Source organism: Mauremys reevesii, linkage group 9 (assembly GCF_016161935.1).
Source record: "Mauremys reevesii isolate NIE-2019 linkage group 9, ASM1616193v1, whole genome shotgun sequence".
In the NCBI taxonomy this organism is placed as follows: Eukaryota; Metazoa; Chordata; order Testudines; family Geoemydidae; genus Mauremys; species Mauremys reevesii.
In genome coordinates, this window is record NC_052631.1 from 84,629,194 (window position 1) to 84,648,104 (window position 18,911).

At 38.3% G+C, this 18,911-nt stretch overlaps 1 protein-coding gene across 2 annotated transcripts in view; it reads left to right on the forward strand.

The window, feature by feature from the left end:
- Nucleotides 1–18,911, forward strand: part of ATP7A (ATPase copper transporting alpha) — a 61,600-nt gene that overhangs the window by 36,023 nt on the left and 6,666 nt on the right. For both annotated transcript variants that reach the window (XM_039488333.1, XM_039488335.1), the window contains exons 5-22: nucleotides 3,864–4,085; nucleotides 5,913–6,073; nucleotides 7,991–8,152; nucleotides 8,936–9,012; nucleotides 9,231–9,456; nucleotides 9,929–10,162; nucleotides 10,659–10,750; nucleotides 11,131–11,258; nucleotides 11,451–11,605; nucleotides 11,961–12,095; nucleotides 13,262–13,456; nucleotides 13,662–13,844; nucleotides 14,203–14,416; nucleotides 15,153–15,299; nucleotides 15,701–15,843; nucleotides 16,772–16,975; nucleotides 17,723–17,840; nucleotides 18,435–18,537. In XM_039488333.1, coding sequence (XP_039344267.1) covers nucleotides 3,864–4,085; nucleotides 5,913–6,073; nucleotides 7,991–8,152; nucleotides 8,936–9,012; nucleotides 9,231–9,456; nucleotides 9,929–10,162; nucleotides 10,659–10,750; nucleotides 11,131–11,258; nucleotides 11,451–11,605; nucleotides 11,961–12,095; nucleotides 13,262–13,456; nucleotides 13,662–13,844; nucleotides 14,203–14,416; nucleotides 15,153–15,299; nucleotides 15,701–15,843; nucleotides 16,772–16,975; nucleotides 17,723–17,840; nucleotides 18,435–18,537 — 2,899 coding nt within the window. The remainder of the gene's footprint in view (nucleotides 1–3,863; nucleotides 4,086–5,912; nucleotides 6,074–7,990; nucleotides 8,153–8,935; nucleotides 9,013–9,230; nucleotides 9,457–9,928; nucleotides 10,163–10,658; nucleotides 10,751–11,130; nucleotides 11,259–11,450; nucleotides 11,606–11,960; nucleotides 12,096–13,261; nucleotides 13,457–13,661; nucleotides 13,845–14,202; nucleotides 14,417–15,152; nucleotides 15,300–15,700; nucleotides 15,844–16,771; nucleotides 16,976–17,722; nucleotides 17,841–18,434; nucleotides 18,538–18,911) is intronic.

The following is an 18,911-nucleotide window of genomic DNA, read 5'->3' on the forward strand; positions in this document are numbered from 1 at the left end:
CCACTCCTCTTAACTTCATCTCTTTCACCATTTGTAAAAATGGGGTTAATAATACTAACTCCATCTTAATTAACGTTATACAGCAGGTGGAACAAGTAAAGTGCTAAATATTATCCTACCATATCTAGGCAATGCCAGCTATATCAAATGCCAATTTTGTCTTTTAAAGATAAAATGAGAGAGAGTTGCTATAAATGTTATGCTAAATTGGCAAGGAGTGTGGTTCTGTTATATATCAACAGTGTATGACTGTGTCAATAACACATTTACCTGATCAGATTGCAATATGTTAAGTCTGTAGCATCTCTCATCTGGAATAATGCATAATGCTACTGTTTTAGTTCATGGGTACCTCTGTAAAATTAGAAGTGGCTATTAATTTTTGTAATGTCTGTTGAAGATTTATTATTATTCGTATTATGGTGATGCCTAGAAACGGCAATCAGTCTTCAGGTCCCAAGTACCAGTGCCACATTCTGGAGTGCAATCCAGACCTGTGAGGGGTTGTCATCCGCTGCCCTGTAACCTTGGGTGCTTCACAATGCTCTGCGACTGTAGCTCCCAACCTGGGCCTCTTACAAACAGTCTACAAGCATGCAGATCACATCCTGAGGGTCTTTGTGCTAGACAGCCCTGGTTCAGCAGCTCTAACCCCAGCAGGCTGTCTACAGCCCCACTCTGGGTCCTGCCAGTCTTGGTTACTACTTGCAGATTAACTCCACCACGCCCTCTGTCCCAGATTTTCCCAAAACCGTGTACTCTGCAATGTCCACCGTTCTCCTGGACAGTTCAGAGAAATATATGCTTGGTTTGTTCCTCTAAAGACACAAAATCAAATCATAGCTTATTAACTTAATTGGAGTAAATACAGCCTTCCCTTTAAACACAGCATAGAGATGGTTTATAATAATAATAAAACAAATTGATTAACAATGGTACATATGCTAAGTGATGCTAAGTGAAAGGAATAAAGTTAGAAATGATTACAAGCAAATAAAAGTGAAAAAACTCATCTAAAAGTCTAAAACTTAATCTAACAAAATACAGGCTTTGTTCAAGACAGTTTCTCTCACCAGTTATTTTTCTTTCCAGCCATGGCTGACTTTCCCTCAGGCAGGACCTTTCACAAAAGTACAAGTTCCCTTATCTTCATAGGTAAAAGATCTTTGCCTAAGAAGGTTTCTCACCTATATTCAGTTCCAGAGACTTCAACCCCCTCTTGGTTGAAGGACCCATCTTTCTCAGCTTGCTAGAGCTCTGTTCCCTTTTGTCTGTCTTGTGATGGACGCCAAAGATGGCTTCTGTTCTTGAGAGTTCAATGACCTTGCTTCACGAGGTAGGAAGCCCTTGTACATTCAGCTTGCTATGTTCACCAAGAAGCTGACCTCATGCTGTTCTTCCCTTCCTATCCCCCATATGTAAATGGGGTTTCCATAGTTTTGATTCTACCATACTTAATTTACATAGGAGACAGGCAAATAGCTGCCCTGACTCTTGTCTGGGTGGGAACTGTTCCTTCCCTTGTTCGGCCACACACTTAAAAACATAATATCAAAGAGCATTCATAATTCCTTCTATAATATTTGTCACGCCTGCTGGAAGTAGCTCATGACTTTGAGTGCCTACTTCAGGGCAGACTGTCAAAAACAAGGCAGGTACCCCAACTGATGATGTGTTCTATAATTAGATTTCACCGGGCCAGTAACAAATATTAACTCTTGGATCACTGCTACAGTCTTACCATGGAGTAACAAACAGTCCCGATAGACTCTCCAGTCTATCTTGCTGCTCAGATAAACTGGACTTAGTGATAAACGATCACTTATGCCAAAAGTCTCACAGTATTCAAGTTGCTTCCAGACCCAAGAGACCAGTCACTTAACCCAGATCAATTGATATCTTAGATCTTACACCAAAGACAATGTCAGTAGCCAATACTGTAATAAACTATCTACAGGTTTATTTACTAGAAAAAGAAACTAAAGTTATTTACAGGTTAAAGAAAGCAAAGATATACATACAAATGAGTTACCATCTAAATCCAAAGAGTGACAGAGTTGTAGTAATCTGTCAATTCAAAGTGTCTTTCATGGCCAACCCAGGAGGCAGCCCCTGGGGATTTGTGACTTTAGTTTGGTGTCTCTAGCCCAGTCAGAGTTCAAACAGAGCAGAGATGGAAAATTTTCCTATCACTTTGCTTTATTTCCTTCATTCAGCTTCCAAGTCCACAGGACGAGCTTCCTTGACATAACATTTCCAAGGTGCGATAGAGCCACTAAACAATCCTTTGTATTGTGATGTTCCTTGATGGCCATATGATTTTGATAGTCCTTCTGGATGGGCAGTGGAGACAATTCCTGTGCCTGGGTTCAAAAGTTCAGAGCAAACATGTTCAAAGTTATAAAGCAAAATTTACATATTTTCTTATAGCATGGAATACAGACGTTACAAGCGAAATTAATGCATGCAGCAACTTACAAGCATTTCATAGAGTCTAAACACATTCTCATAAGACTAATACTTATTCTGAGCAAAACTAATCTGATCTCCAGCTACAAGGGTATCAGTTCTTAGCTAATGTTTGCAGCCTGGGCAAGAGTTGGCATCAGGCTTGCCAGCATCACTATGTTAGTACATGTGCATCACAAGGATATTAATCACCAGTGTGTAGTCATTAGCCTTCAGAAAAGACCTCACTCTATACACTTTTATAGTACAATAATATTGTATATACTCAGTTGCTGATCACTTGAGGCTCAGATCCCTGCATTTGTAGACCAGTAAACGGATTCTACTGAAAAGTAAAAATCCACACCAAGCATCTCTATCCTGCTGGGTGTAAATGCCATGCTGTCTTCTCCCCCACTTGTTAATCTGAGTTTTGCTTCTACCCTTGTTAGCTTCATGGGTCTGTTTACTGCTTATATATAAATTGAGGTAAAAACACATTCCTTTGTTTAGGATAGATTTGTTTAACAACTCCCCCGATATACCTGGCTTGAACACGTTCTAGTTATCATTTCAGCTTATGTCCTTAAGTCTTAATACCCACCATGTACATACATGATATAAGATTATTAATGATCAGTGAGTTACTAGTTTTCAAATAATACCTCTTAAGGTATATTTTGTATGAAGATTATTACCATAGTGGGTAAGGTGTAAATACAGCGGTGTCACAACTAGGGCAGGTCTACATTTAAAACAGAGCAATGGTGCCGCTTCAGTGAAAACGCTACCTATGCCGGTGGGAGGGCTTCTCCCGTCCATGTAGGTCTCCAACTCTGCGAGAGGTGGTAGCTATGTCAATGGGAGAAGCCCTCCTGTCAACCTAGCACTGTCTATACCAGGGGTCAGGTCATTTTAACTGTATTGCTCAAGAAGGTACATTTTTCACACCCTTGAGCGATGTAGTTATACTGACCTAATTTCCTAATATAGACCTGGCTTGAGTACTGTTCAGACATATAACAAGGAGTTATTCCTGGCCCCAGAAAGCTCACCATCTACATAACAGACAGGATACTACAGAAGGACAAAACAGATAAAGATGATGGGGGAGGGTGAGTAAAAAAGGTAATGAAATGAGCACAGTTGAGCAGAAAAACAGAAGTCACAGTTTCAGTTGCCTAATCAATATCTAAGGGAGTGGTTTCCAGGCAGCAGAGCAGAGGTAGGCTTAGCTATTTGACTTAGCACCCACAGAACAAATACATGCATCTTTCTGATAAGGTGAGTGCAATTCTGCTTCTCAGGAATACTACAGTAATGTGCACTCATGTTATGTTGTGTCCAGGTCATAACTCATTTCAGGGGTTGTTAATAAATTCATGATTTGTGTTGTTTTTTTTCCCACCCCCCAGCAAACACAGAACCATTGGTATTAATAACTCAGCCTTCACTGGAAGTGTCATTAGATTCTCAGGATAATATGCTTTACCAAACAGCACCGCACTCCAAAGTGTCACCAGTCCATGATGATAAACAGGAGGCAAAGACTCCATCAAAGTGTTACATCCAGGTCACTGGCATGACCTGTGCTTCCTGCGTGGCAAATATTGAGAGAAATTTGAGAAGAGAAGATGGTGAGATATACTTCAGTAAAACCTGTTAAATCTCTAGCCATGTTTTAGAGATGTCTTTACAGCTGTTGTAGTGGAATTTTAACATGGGGTTAGAGAGAGAAACAACCACTGTTGAATGTTGATTGTTTTACAGTGTACATCCTGCACAATCTTGCTTTACTGGATGTAAAGTATGTGGCCCTGCACACTAACGACGTAGCACCGTTGCCACGCTTGATAGATCCTACTCTAAATTGCTGTGGCAGGAGTGGAATTATAGCACTCAAAGGATTAAACACATTGTAAAATCAACTTTCAGATTTCTAGGGAGATTAAAACAAAGTTTTATAGGCTGCAGCCCCAAAGCACTAGGGAGAGAATAGAGGGTAACATAAAGTTGAAGCTTCTCATTTCATCAGTACATCACTCCCCTGTGCATTGGGGCTGCAGCTTATAAAACTCTGATCTCCTACTCACTCCTAGGTACATACCCACTGTTTGCCTGTCCCACCCATAGCATGGTATTAATTAGCATTCAGCATGTGCAAAACATTGACAATGTACAATACAGAGTGTCTCCTGCACTTTGAGTATAAACCAGTTAGTGACGTGGATCTTTAATCTTTAAAAACTCTGGTCAGTACAGAATGAATTGTTTCAACTTTTTAGCAGGGCAAGTAATGTCTTTTAAAATGACACTCATTTCTCCATTTTTTTTTGTATTCTCTCTATCATTGTCCTCTTAGAAGCTAGACAATTGCATTTTGTTTGTTCAGCACACTTAAAACTCTTTCCAGATTTTCCACTCAGTGTTAGCTAACTCCCCACATTATGTAGACAAGCCCATATTGAGGCCAACTTAACCATACTTTTTCTGCTTTACTTCCTTGTTGTAACCACTTTCTCCCCTTCCCTCCTCCCCGCCTTGGGTCATCAGTGGGGATGGAACCCAGGGCCCCTGGAACTAAAAGCAATGAGCTGTTACTGTTTGACTCAAAGGACAATATAGACCTGGTAACTTGGAGGCATTGGCAGACTCATATAAACTATTTGTGGTCTAGCAAGTAGGGAAGGATAAAGAGTCAAGCTCTTACACTGTTACATGATCATAAATGTAATTCATAATTATGACCATAATTCTGTGCTCCCTCTGCTGACAGGATGAGGTGCTCTGCAGAAGCAAAATATTGCAGAGTCAAATAACAATGGCAAATGAAGGCTATACTTCATCAGTTTAAAATAATGTGAAAGCTGGACAGATCTTGGACTATTTGATGCTTTAATCCTTTGGTGCTGTGAGAAACTGGTAGAGAAAATTCTTTCGTTCTGTGTTTGACAGGACTGTGTGTTTAGTTCATTTCTCTTTCTCAATCAGTTTATTTCTTACAGAAAAGGCCTTTAGAAATACAAATACTGGGGAGCCCTAAAACCCTTACTTACAAAGTGTGTTTCTTAAATTTCTTAAAAGGAGCTTTGGGGGGAAAATTGAGGCATTTTAGAGCCCCCTTAATGTATCATAAACTGGATTTTTTTTTAAATTAACCAGTTTAAATAAATAGTAAATCTGTCATTGCCCTCAGTTTCGCTCATCTTCCTTTACCTCTAGACTTAGATTCTTCAAGTACACATGTTCTCTCAGAGCCTACCTTTTGTTGTTTGTTCTGAAAGTGTCCCCACGGTATGCTACGTGCAGGCTACCTGTTTCACAGTTTTAGTGAATGTGGGTAATTGATAGCCTCATGTAATATGGTGATTGAGGTACAGTATGTTTACGAAACTAAATGTGTTTGCACATTGTTCTAATACAATGTTTAATTAACACTGTACTTTCTGGTTGTATATTTCTAGGAATATGTTCTGTGCTTGTTGCTCTAATGGCAGGGAAGGCAGAAGTGAGGTATGACCCTGCTGTCATACAGCCATCAGTCATAGCAGATCTAATCCGTGAATTGGGATTTGGAGCTACTGTTATGGAAAACTATGATGGAGATGGAATTCTAGAACTTGTTGTAAGCAGATCATTTTAATAAATAAAACCATATCAGCCATGTATAGCTGTTCAATGTGCATGTGTAATGTTTTTACTTCCTAGAAAGCTTTCCATACAGATAGGATTGTCTGATTTAAAGAAAAATAGGTATTTGTAAGTGTGTGGCTGCATTTGGCTGTTTATAATTTAGATAAAATCTGTAGTTAAAAGGACATTGTAAACTTCTGTATAGATTGATTAAAAGATACATTCAGGATTCTAATAAAGCACCTTTAAATAGTACAGAATTTTAAAATACTTTAAAAATTTTAAGAGTTCTTTATGTTCCTCTGTTGATGTTTATAGGGGACTTATGGGAAGATCTGAGAATAGCAACACAAGATATGATTTTACATAGGTCTCTCTGTCTTAATGGCACCCATTATCAATAGTACTTGAATGCCTCACAATTCTTAATGTATTTATTCTAACAACACTCCTGTGATATACAGAAATAAAGTTATCCCCATTTAAAAAGCTTGCCCAAGGTCACACAGGAAGCACCAGGGAACTGAACCTAGGTCTCTTTAATCCCAGGCTAGCGTTTTAGTCGATGGACCATCCTTCCTCTCCAATTGCCTCTTCCCCACCTTCCTTTCCATGCATACTCCTGCTTGCTGCATGTGTCCTCTTCTGTGTCAATTCCAGCTTTGCTGTTATTGGTAAATGTGCTCTTCCAGAGCTTAGGGATAGAGCATGCATGTGAGCACCCCTAGAGCAAGACTTGAGAACGATGTCATCATGCTAAGTGTGAGACAGAAAATGTGACTGATCATCAACAAAACAGCTGAAGATAACTTTTCACCCAGTGCAGTGCAATGCACAAACACCTTGGTCTACATTAGGAACTGAGTAAAAAGGGGAAAAAATCTTTGTTACAGTAAACTTAAAGATTGTTTTTACCAATAATATGTAGACCGTTTTTAGACGAAAATGTGACTTTCAAATAGAATATCTGCTTCTACAAGGTTAAATGTCAGTGGAAAGCTGTGCACAGGTGGGTGAGAAACAAATGCAATAATACATGTCAAATAGCAACAAACCTCCCAAATATATGGCAAATGTACCTTTTCCCAGTGTATTCAATTCATGCCTTTTATTGAAAGTTTGGAATATTAGCAAGGACCCAAAAAGCTGAAATGCTGACCTTTGTACCACCTTTTCAGTCTTTTTAAAAATTGTATATTGACTATAATGGAAAAAGGTAGCATTCAGAATTTTTCTACCTTCTGTGAAGATGTGCAATTTATATGCCTCCACTAGAGACTTTGTTATTGCAATTGATTTGATAAGAAGTTTTCATATACTATGGTGATGGGCAGCAGAATAAAACCTAAAGATAGATGAATATTACAAACTATATGTGGATTTGCTAACCTACAAATTATGCAAAGATCAAGCCACAGTGCCACCTGCTGGTCAGATAGCTGTATATTCCAAAAGGTTTTTTTTGGTGTTTGTTATACCATCTAGGGATGCTATAACTTATGCTACGTCTACACTACCCGCCGTATCGGCGGGTAGCGATCGATTTTTCAGGGATCGATATATCGCGTCTCATCTAGACGCGATATATCGATCCCCGAAGGCGCTTCTATCGATTCCGGAACTGCGGCGTCGACATGGAGAGCCCCGGACATCGATCCAGCGCTGTGAGGACGGGTAAGTTATCGATATAAGATACTTCGACTTCAGCTACGTTATTCACGTAGCTGAAGTTGCGTATCTTATATCGATTTTTCCCCTTAGTGTAGACCAGCCCTAAGATAACAAAAGCACAGTTAATGGTTTCCTAATTTTTCTCAGATTCTCTGTAATAAATGAAAAAGTATTCACTAACATTTTAAAAAAATCAGTTTTTGGTTTTGATAACAGGCAAGAAATTTGTGTTTAACAGGTGAGAGGAATGACATGTGCCTCATGTGTACATAAAATAGAATCCACCCTTATGAAGACTAAAGGTGTATTATACAGCTCAGTGGCTCTTGCAACCAACAAAGCACATATTAAATATGATCCTGAGATTGTTGGTCCTCGAGATATTATACAAACAGTAGAGGTAAGTGCTTAGGTGATATTAAACTGTTTCATTGGGCCACTAAAAATCGTATAGAATATCCAATATGCTTCCCAGAGTTCTAAACCCTGGAATACAAGAACTCTTGGTATGTAGTGGTTATGGAACAGAGGTATATCAAGGCCAAAATCCTGTCACCTTTCTCTTCCATCCACTCTTCTCACCATCAGTGTAGAAAAGTCAACATACAGAACAGGTGTTCTGGCAGTAAGGGCAACTCCATATGCCAGCAGAACAGTACTCCTTGGTAACTTTGTCCATGCCTTGCAAGGAAATGCTGAAAGAGCATTTTAGAACAAGTTGAAGCCTAAATCTGACAGCTGTTTCTGAGGTACCTTTTGACATAGAAAGTGAAAGAATGACCTTATAAATGTGCTAATGAAGCAAGCTGAATGCATGGCCTGCTCCGCCAGATAACCTACAAATATTTCTATATAGCACAAGATGTCTTAAAAAAAAAAAAGTAGAAATAAGTTTTATATTGCCCACATCTGTATGTTTCAATTGTCTGTGCCAGTGGGCAAATTCCTTTTTCTAGATGGCAGGGAATGGCTTTTGTGTTCTGTAGAGCAGTTAACGTGGTATAAATTGTAGAAATATTACATCACAGGTGATATTTACTTGCCTGGACAAAGAAGTACAGCTAAAGGTGTTTTCTGTGCGTGCAGTATTGATGACTTCCTGCAAATCAAGATGAAAGTGTATCTTTTGTGGTGTTAATTCTCTGTATGGTAAAATCAAATCCTTGATACATTTCTCATCTAGGATTTAGGTTTTGAGACTTCTTTAGTCAAGAAGGACAGATCTGCTAGCCATCTAGACCACAAACAGGAAATAAGGCAGTAAGTATTACTGAGCCTGTTTTAATTTCTATTTAAATGTTCATCTGATTCTTCTTTTTAAAATTTGAGGCTGTTTTTGAACCAGAATTGACGTTTTCACAAATTACTTTGTTGGTTTCTGCAGACATTGTAGCTAAAATGTTATCTGTGGGATAATTAATTATCTGTTACTTGCAAAACAAGTCAGACTTTTATTATTATTTTTTTCCTTATCTAAGATGGAAAAGATCTTTTCTTGTGAGTCTCTTTTTCTGCATTCCTGTAATGGCGCTGATGATTTACATGATGGTTATGGATAGTCACCTCGCAGATGTTCACCAGCATCGCAACATGAGCAAGGAGGAAATGGAGGCCTATCACTCTTCTATGTTCTTAGAGCGTCAGGTCCTGCCAGGATTGTCTGTAATGAATTTGCTGTCTTTTTTATTGTGTGTCCCTGTTCAGGTAAATAAAAACATGGTGACTTTCAGTTTGCTGTCATTAGAAGTTCACAAATTGAAATTGTCTTTTTATAATGGAACGTTAAAAAAAATTAAGCACAAAAGATCACTTTGTGAATTTCAATAAGCATTTTGAATCAATGTAACTGTTATGGGGCCTGCTTTCATTGAAATCCGTGGGTGTTTTGACTTCAGTGGGAGCAGGATTGGATCCATCATCTTCTGTATTTTAGCATTGTAATTATTAGTCTTTTTTTTATTTGAGCTCCCTTGATTTGCAGTAGACTAATTAAATGTTTGTTCTTCATATCTATTGAAATATTAATGTTTAAACTTTTAAACCTGAACTTTAAAAAAGGACGTACAGAAAAGAACCCTTTACCTCTCACTTTCAATAAAGGAGCTTTAGAGCAGTAATTTTCGCATTTGTATTTTTGAGTAAAGTACAATTGTGGATGTTGTTGTTGTTGTTACAGTTATTTGGGGGCTGGTACTTCTACATTCAAGCATACAAAGCACTGAAGCATAAAACTGCTAACATGGATGTGCTGATTGTTTTGGCAACCACCATTGCATTTGTCTACTCCTTCGTTATTCTTCTAGTTGCAATGGCTGAAAAAGCAAAAGTGAATCCTGTGACGTTCTTTGACACACCTCCTATGCTATTTGTGTTCATTGCATTGGGTCGGTGGTTAGAGCATATGGCAAAGGTAAAGCAAAATAAAAGTACCTGCTCACATGTTTGACATGAAATAAAATACTAGAAAATGTTCCAGACAGGTTGCACTAGAAAGCATGAAAGAGAAAGTTTTAGTGAGATACAGAGGGAATACTTAGCAAGCAAAATCACAGCTTGTAAGAAAACAGAAGCAAGACTGAACTTTGTATTTTTATAAATCTTTATTTGGTGTAAAGTGTCACATTTACAAATTGCAGGAAACTACGTGGGTTTAGTTATAGGGTGCGCATGTTTTAAAATGAAATCACATGGGAAAGTGTGATCCTGATTGCTTATCATTTGTTCATGTGGCAAAATGATTTTCAGCAATTTTGAAAACTATTTAAAATGTGAAGTTTATTTTTTCTAGTCAGTTTGCAGGAAGTGTTTGTTTTAAAGGGTGAATTGTATTGCATGTAGCTGTTTAGCCTGTGACTCTTTTTTGTCGATAGCGTGATCAAAGGCAAATGTGTAAATTCATATTCTAGGGTAAAACATCAGAAGCCCTTTCAAGACTAATTTCACTACAAGCTACAGAAGCAACTCTCGTTAACCTAGGACCAGACGACATTCTTTTGAGGTATTTTGCCTTGTCCTTCCTTTCTTTTCTTTGTTTTTCAACGAACACTTTTACCTTGCTGAAGATGTGCACAAGTAACTTGTTCAACTTAAGAGAATTTGCCAGATGTAATATTAAAATGTAATAAAATTGATACAATTCTGATATGCCATAGTGGAACCTTGCTAATTTGCGCTTTGAAATTGAACAGATTTGCTGAATTGGCAAGTAAACAAAAACAAACAAATAATAAAACAAGGATAAAGCATCACAAAATGCCCTGTATCAATTAGCAATGTATGAATTGGTGAGATTCTGCTGTATATAATGCTGAAAAGTGCTTTTGGACTTGGAAACATCACTAACCCTGTTCTATTAAATGTACTATACTCCCTTCTCAGTGAAGAACAGGTTGATGTTGAACTGGTTCAACGGGGTGATGTTGTCAAAGTAGTCCCAGGAGGCAAATTCCCTGTTGATGGCCGTGTTATTGAAGGACAGTCTATGGTAGATGAGTCCCTCATTACAGGTAAGCTGTTTGCTTTTAGAAAAAATTAAAATATTTCTTTGTATCAAATACTTAAGAACAAGGGAGATTAAAGTTCACTAATTTGCTTGTGTGTTTTCTAATGGTATGTTAGGACTAGGTAGCAGTAGGAAAAATAGCACTGTCAAAATCAGAATTTGCCACCCTAATGTCTGCTGTTGGCCTTTTATGTAGGTGAAGCAATGCCTGTGGCTAAAAAACCTGGCAGTACAGTTATTGCAGGTTCTATTAATCAGAATGGGTCACTGCTGATCTCTGCAACTCACGTCGGAGCTGATACAACTCTCTCTCAGATTGTCAAACTTGTGGAGGAGGCACAAACCTCAAAGGTACTTTCACTGAATAGTGGCATTGATTTAAACGATTAGTTTCTGCCTCTTCATTTAGGCCTCTATTCAGCAAATCGCATAAAGCTGAGAGTCTTTTAAACCTCAGAATAAGTCTTAATATCAAGACACCAAGCAATCTCGACACATCAGTCAGAGAAACTTTGAACTCAAAACCTTCAAAGTTCTGAGTCTCTTAATTCTCTCAAGTCATGTCAAAACTATTGAGAGACTATCTAGGTTTTATTAGAAGTATTTGTTGAATATGCTGAGATACTCTGTTTATACTAGTGCTTTAAAGCATGGAAGAGAGTATCATGTGATCAGAATTGATGTTTATGTATTTTCTCCCCCTTAGGCTCCAATCCAGCAATTTGCAGACAAACTTAGTGGCTATTTTGTTCCTTTTATTGTGGCTGTCTCTGTGGTTACCCTTTTTGCTTGGATTGTAATTGGATTTGTCAATTTTGAAATTGTGGAAACATATTTTCATGTAAGTGACTCTCTTAAATCACTTTCTTAAATGTTATTAAATAATAGATGTATTAGAAGTCTGTTTGACTGCAACAGTTCCATCCTAGAATATCCTCACAGTCACTTGTCTAGTATATTGTTCACATGCTGCAATGTTTTTCTATATTTTTGCTTATGAAAGGAGAACTGCAAAGTCATATAGCACATGATAGTTAACTAAGTCTTTACAAAATATTTAAAACTACTTAGAAAGCTGTTACTAGACATCCTTGCCACTGTTCATCTCCATTCAGCCATAGGGATATTGAGTATAGGCTGCTGTCTTACTAGTACTACTTAGCAATGGCTCTGTCTGATACAAATCAGGACTGAAAGTATCAACTTCACTACTAAAAAGACTCAGAAATGGGAACTTTATTTTGAAAAAGTATTGAACTCACAAACCCGAAAGAGTTCAATGATTAACAAAAATACCTTGTTTTAAAAAATATTTTAATTGGTTGACTTAATAATTAAACTAATTATTAACTGTTTAAAACAAACAAAACAGTAACGTGACATTACAAAAACCTTGAAACTTTCCAATGTCCTTTCCTTTGGGAAAGATGATCTCTTCAACCTAGGTCCCAATTCTGCATCAGAATTTGCTGGCACAGCCCCATGGAGAATCCAGCTTGAAGTCAATAGACTTCACATACTGGTGGATCTCATTATAGGACGGGGCCCTAATTTGCACTATCAGACAGTAACGATGGCAGTTTCTTGCTTGATTATTTTTTTCTGACAGAGGATGCAAGTGAAGATTCTAGTGGAGAGTATTTATAGGCCATTAATCACCATATGTAGTGATTAGAGTATTGTTCATTATGGTCCAGTTTAAAGGAGTCTCATGGCTTATATTCTTTAGTTTGAGTAAATAACTAGAATGAAGCAGGGGTCTTATGAGTAAAATATAGCATGTGATAGGTATATGCACTACAGGACAGAATAAGGTTGTGTGGGCAATCAGAATATTGGTACTTCCTAACTTTCAAGCGCTTTACTTTTCAACTTAAAAATCTCTGTTTGAAGAATGTTATTGTATGTAATTACGAATATGCCTTTGTGATTAAGAAAATGTATAGTTGAATACATGGTTTACAATGTTCCTTACTCTGTTACTAAAACGTGTTTCTGTGTCCACAGGGTTACAATAAGAGCATTTCCAAAACCGAAGTAATAATCCGCTTTGCTTTCCAAGCCGCCATCACAGTTTTGTGCATTGCCTGTCCTTGTTCGTTGGGATTAGCAACCCCAACAGCTGTGATGGTGGGTACTGGGGTAGGAGCTCAGAACGGCATATTGATCAAAGGTGGAGAACCACTAGAGATGGCTCATAAGGTAAAAAATGCAATCTATTTTTCCAGGGCTTTAATTTATAGTAGGACTCTACATGCCAGTATTCTGCATTTGTTTCCGAACACAGAAGTTATCACCACATGTCGTCTGTAGGTGGCTAGGTAGTAACTTTGGACAGTAACTTTGCATCTGAATGATTCTGCAGTAAGACCTTCGTGCAACAATGCAGTTTTCTGTTTTGCTGCAGGTAAAGGTGGTGGTATTTGATAAAACAGGAACCATTACCCATGGAACTCCAGTAGTGATGCAGGTGAAGATCCTAGTGGAGGATAACCAGATGCCACGTAATAAGATTTTGGCAATAGTGGGGACTGCTGAGAGTAACAGTGAACACCCTCTGGGGACAGCAATAACAAAATACTGCAAGAAGGTATGGTACTGAGATTCTTTTAGATGGGCAGAATATTTTGCAGTGATAGAGATCCTCTCCTGTAGAGCTTTGTCTCAATATTATGTGTGCGTCTGTGAATAACCTTGCACTGACTAGAAAGTGGTTGGCTTATTAAAGTGGCCTTTTACTTGGAGAGTTCTGAAAGTTGAAAATTATGAAGGCATGTGAGTGATTTAGTACTGTTTACACTAGAGCCTGACACTTAAAATGCAATCATCAAAACACAAGTTTATCTGCTTATGTTCTAGATTTGGGTTTGGGTGTAATTTACTGTCAGCACTCTTATAAATGCAACTGGTTCTGTATTTTTCAGATAATGTTTGACCTTTTATTTTAGGAACTGGACTCAGAAACTCTTGGAACCTGTACAGATTTTCAGGTAGTAGCAGGCTGTGGCATTAGCTGTAAAGTCACCAATATTGAAGCATTGCTGTACAGGAGGAATGAGAAGGTTGAAGAAAATAATATTAAGAATATGACACTCATAAAAGTTGATGAGAACTTTGAGGACTCAATGCAACCTGCCTTGATTATTGATGCCCAGTTGCCAAGTAAGCTGACACGTGTGTAAAATAAAATTTGTGCCAAGAATGATGATCTGGTTTTGTCTGACTTTTGTTGAGGATGCTGGGGAAAGAGGCTGCCATGGGTCACTCACCTTTCCCCTCTGGAAAACTGGGTCTGCAACCTCCTGGAGGCACAAAGGAGTTGCTTTTTACTTAATTTAATAGCTATGTATTTTAGTCATCTCTGGAATGGGGTAATTGATGCTTGCATATCTCTGAGGGACATGGGCTAAAAGGAGCTCTATTAAAATGGGACACAGAGATTTTAAAGTTCTGTGCTAAAGGTAATTTGTGTTAGAACTGGAAATAGAACACGGGAGTCCACTCCCACTGCCCTTCTGTGTTCTCTTTAAAACTGTGCTTCTTCCCAGATGATCACTACCCAAAATCTTCATGTAACTTACACTATTGACTAGTCTTTGCTCATGGCTTTCATGTGTAGTAGAGCTCAGAGAGGACATTTACACAGTGTTGTCCCATGTTAGAACTGTAGGTGCAAGTAAATGCTATCAGCCTCTTATTGCAGAACAGCTAATTCATTTCCTTATCAAAAAACAGGGAAAAGAAACGTTTGTGGGGTGGATAAGAAGAAAATGGTTCCTAAACATTATTTAGATTTTGGATTATGATGCCACTAATCTGTTTGAGCACCCTATGAACTCTTGTCTGGATTAACTTGAATGTATCCACATAATGGTAGGATTGTATTTTCTTCTTACAGCTACCTTGAATCATCAAAAGTATTCTGTTCTCATTGGAAACCGGGAATGGATGAATAGAAATGGCCTTCTTCTTAAAAGCAATATTGATAATGCCATGATTGAACACGAACGTAGAGGTTGCACTGCAGTCCTTGTAGCTGTTGATGGTAAGATTGATGTCCCTTTTCTGTGTTCTTGGGTTTGACTTGTGAGCATTTAAATAGAAAGCGATGAGGGAAACAATTGACCCTGAAACTATAATCTGGATTATTATTAATAATAATAATAATTAATAATACCTTGCGCTTGTATAGAATCATGTGACCACAAATGAGTTTCTAGCTTTCAAGTTTTTGTAACATTTTGAAAGGTAGAGCCTCGTCCAGCTCTCCTCTACTGCACGGATGTTTGGGCACACTACAAGGACTTTTAAGGGTTAGGAGACTAATGAAGAAGAAGAAGGGGGATCCTTTGGGCTCTGAGAGGGTCTTCTAGGACCCATTGCCTGCTAAAGGTGGGGAAAAGAACTTTAATAGGAACACATTCATTTTCATGCTGTCTGTATTAGGAGTGCTGTGTGGCTTGATAGCTATTGCTGATACAGTGAAACCTGAAGCTGAATTGGCAGTCCACATTTTGAAGACTATGGGTTTAGAAGTTGTTCTAATGACTGGAGACAACAGTAAAACAGCGAGATATATTGCCTCTGAGGTAAGTTGCTGAATATCTCATTGACTTATAATTTTCTTCATGGTATTCTCCCCACCCTCCCAATGAACTCTGTTATGCTGTACTCCAGGGGGGAGGGAATATCTCCTCTCATGTTTAAGTGCCCCCCCCGGCTGATACATAGCAAAACTGGTTGAAGGTGAAAAGTGCCAACCATGTAAAAACAATCTAAGATGTTAGTAACTAGTACAGAAACACTTGTAGGTTTTTTGTAAGCAGCTCTAATTCTGACTTCGGTGTATTGCGCTTCTTACATCAGATTTGGACCAGGACTTTTAGCCTGATGATCTCCCTTTTAACCTTCATAGTGCAGAATAAAATCAGTTTATTTTTGTATGATCCTCAAGCAATTATCTATTTAAGTATCTCTACTTAAATAGCTGGCATGAAAATACATTGATCATTGGAGAAAGATTACTCTTGAAGATCTAAAAATCTAGATCTCTTTGGTTTCTTTGAGTTGTTATAGCAGTTAGTGTCTTCTCAGCAGTCTGTACATTCTCTGCTAAAAGGATGAATTAGGACTGTTTCCTGCGTTATACTGTATCTTCCTATTTACTTTCTAAATTTCAGGTTTTTTAACAGAATTGGTCCCCCTTTGCTAATACAGTAATCAAAATTACTACCTTTCTTGCTAAAATCAAGTCACATCCCTAAAATAGACTAGGCTCTCCCTCATGTCAGTGACCGCATTGGGGAAATGATAAAATAGTGTGGCAATGGGAAAAAATAGTCTGCAGTGTGGTATGTTACTTAAAGTGAAATTGGATTGTAGTTGGTTCACTGTTCACTCAAAGGGATACTGTCTGCTCCTCACCAGAGAGAATAGAAAGCATATACATTCAGAGACAGAATCTTGGACAGCACATGGAAAAGTTGTAATATGGTTTTGTTCTTTTTCTTTCTTTAGGTTGGCATCACCAAAGTGTTTGCTGAGGTTCTTCCCTCACACAAGGTAGCCAAAGTGAAACAGTTACAAGAAGAGGGCAAGCGGGTAGCAATGGTGGGAGATGGTATCAATGATTCCCCCGCTCTTGCCATGGCTAATGTGGGAATTGCAATTGGTACAGGCACTGATGTAGCCATTGAGGCAGCAGATGTGGTTTTAATTAGGGTAAGTAATGGAACTAAGCTTGTTTTGTTAAAGAGAAATGGGTGGGGCATGCCAGAGACAATGAAGTGAAAGCCGTTGTTTGGGACCTGTACTCAGTCCCTCACTCTGACACTGGCCTGATTGGGACAACTGCAGAGATGATGTGCTCCATCCCTACAGACCAATGGAATTGGAGCAGGGAGGAAACTATCTTTCTCTGACTCCTGAGGGTGTGATATTTATTGGCTCTTGAAGGAAGCTACAGATGGCTTTCTTTTGCTGGATGTATTGTGGTAACAGTGCCAACTCTGAGGATGGGTAAATGAGAGGGAATGAGGGTGACCTTTGGGGAAGGAATGGAACATTGAAAATTAAAGTTTATTTTGGAAGGACGCTATAACACCTAGAATCTGGTGATCGTGTCTTCCTGCATGCTAAGTTGAATTTTCACAGCCTGGTTATAAATGCCTAAAAAACAGAGTTTGATAGGAACCCTGACAAGTGATTGCAGCAACACTAATGTTGCTGTAAACATATTTATTTGTTTTGCATCAGTGCCCAGGGACTCCAAACGCTTATTGTGCTGGGCACTGCACAAACATAAAATAGAGGAAGGAGTGACAATCTAAAAACACCTACTAGAGAGACACTTGCATCTTTTAGAAATGCTCAGTGCACAGTATTTAGCTTTGATAACAGTAATGTGATAACATTTCATATGTGACATTAGTTTTCTTTGACTTTTCCTATAAACACTTTAATTTGCAGAACGATTTGTTAGATGTGGTGGCAAGTATAGATTTATCAAGGAAAACCGTCAGAACAATCCGGTTCAACTTTGTCTTTGCTCTGATTTATAATCTCGTGGGAATTCCTGTTGCTGCTGGTACGTGAGTGTTCTGTCATAGTACTGATGTGCTTTTTTAATAGATGATTGCAGTTGTGTTTTTTTGTTGTTTTTTTTTTCCATAAAATGGTACCCATCGTTCTTGCCTGTCACTGATTATCAATACAAGCTCTTTACCTTTAGAGAGATGGTGGTGGAGCAGCAGGAAACTATCCCCTATTATAATATGGTCTGTACATCGACATGTATTTAAGAGAAACATTTTGTTGAATGAGGTGTGAAAACCCATGGTTTTGACTTCATGAAGAGAACCCTTTACTGCAGGGAAAAAAAGCTATGTCTACACTTGAACTTTCAGTTGTATTTTAACACATGCTAGATAACCCATTTTAGCTAATACAGCTGTAAATTCTAGTATAGAAATGACAAAATTATTATTCCTACCTGTATTTCTGTTTTGCATACACTAGAACTTACACTCATGTTTGTTAATGTGTTAAAAATGCAACTAAAACTTCATGTATAGACATCCATAGGGATACTTGCTCGGTTGTATACAGTGCATTAAAGGTACTGTATAAGGAATATTCTGTTATGTGGCTTATCTGGAATCAGCGCTGGTTTCTTTCCTAGGTGTCTTTCTGCCAGTTGGTATCATTTTGCAGCCGTGGATGGGCTCTGCTGCAATGGCTGCCTCTTCTGTTTCCGTTGTGTGTTCTTCTCTGTTGCTAAAGTTGTAAGTGAAAAATTCGGTATTTATTTTAATTTGCAGTCACAGATCTCTTAGTTTAGAGACAGAGGGGTCTAGTGAACTGGGCACAGGACGAAGAGTTAGAGACTCCTAAACTCTAATCCTAGCTCTGGAATTCAGGCAAGTCCATCTTTAGTAGTGGCTGTTTTCAGGCCGATCACCTTCTCAACACACTTCCTCCTTGGTTTCTTTTTTGTCCGTTTTGCTTCATCGGAGTAGCCAGTTGATCCAAAATATGTCAGGCAGTTTTGTTAAACAAGTGAGTTTGAACTGCATCCCGACCAGGTGCACATAATGGGAACTATAAAAACCAGTAGTGCACTTAGTATGTAATAACTCTTGTCACTGAAAATCTGTGG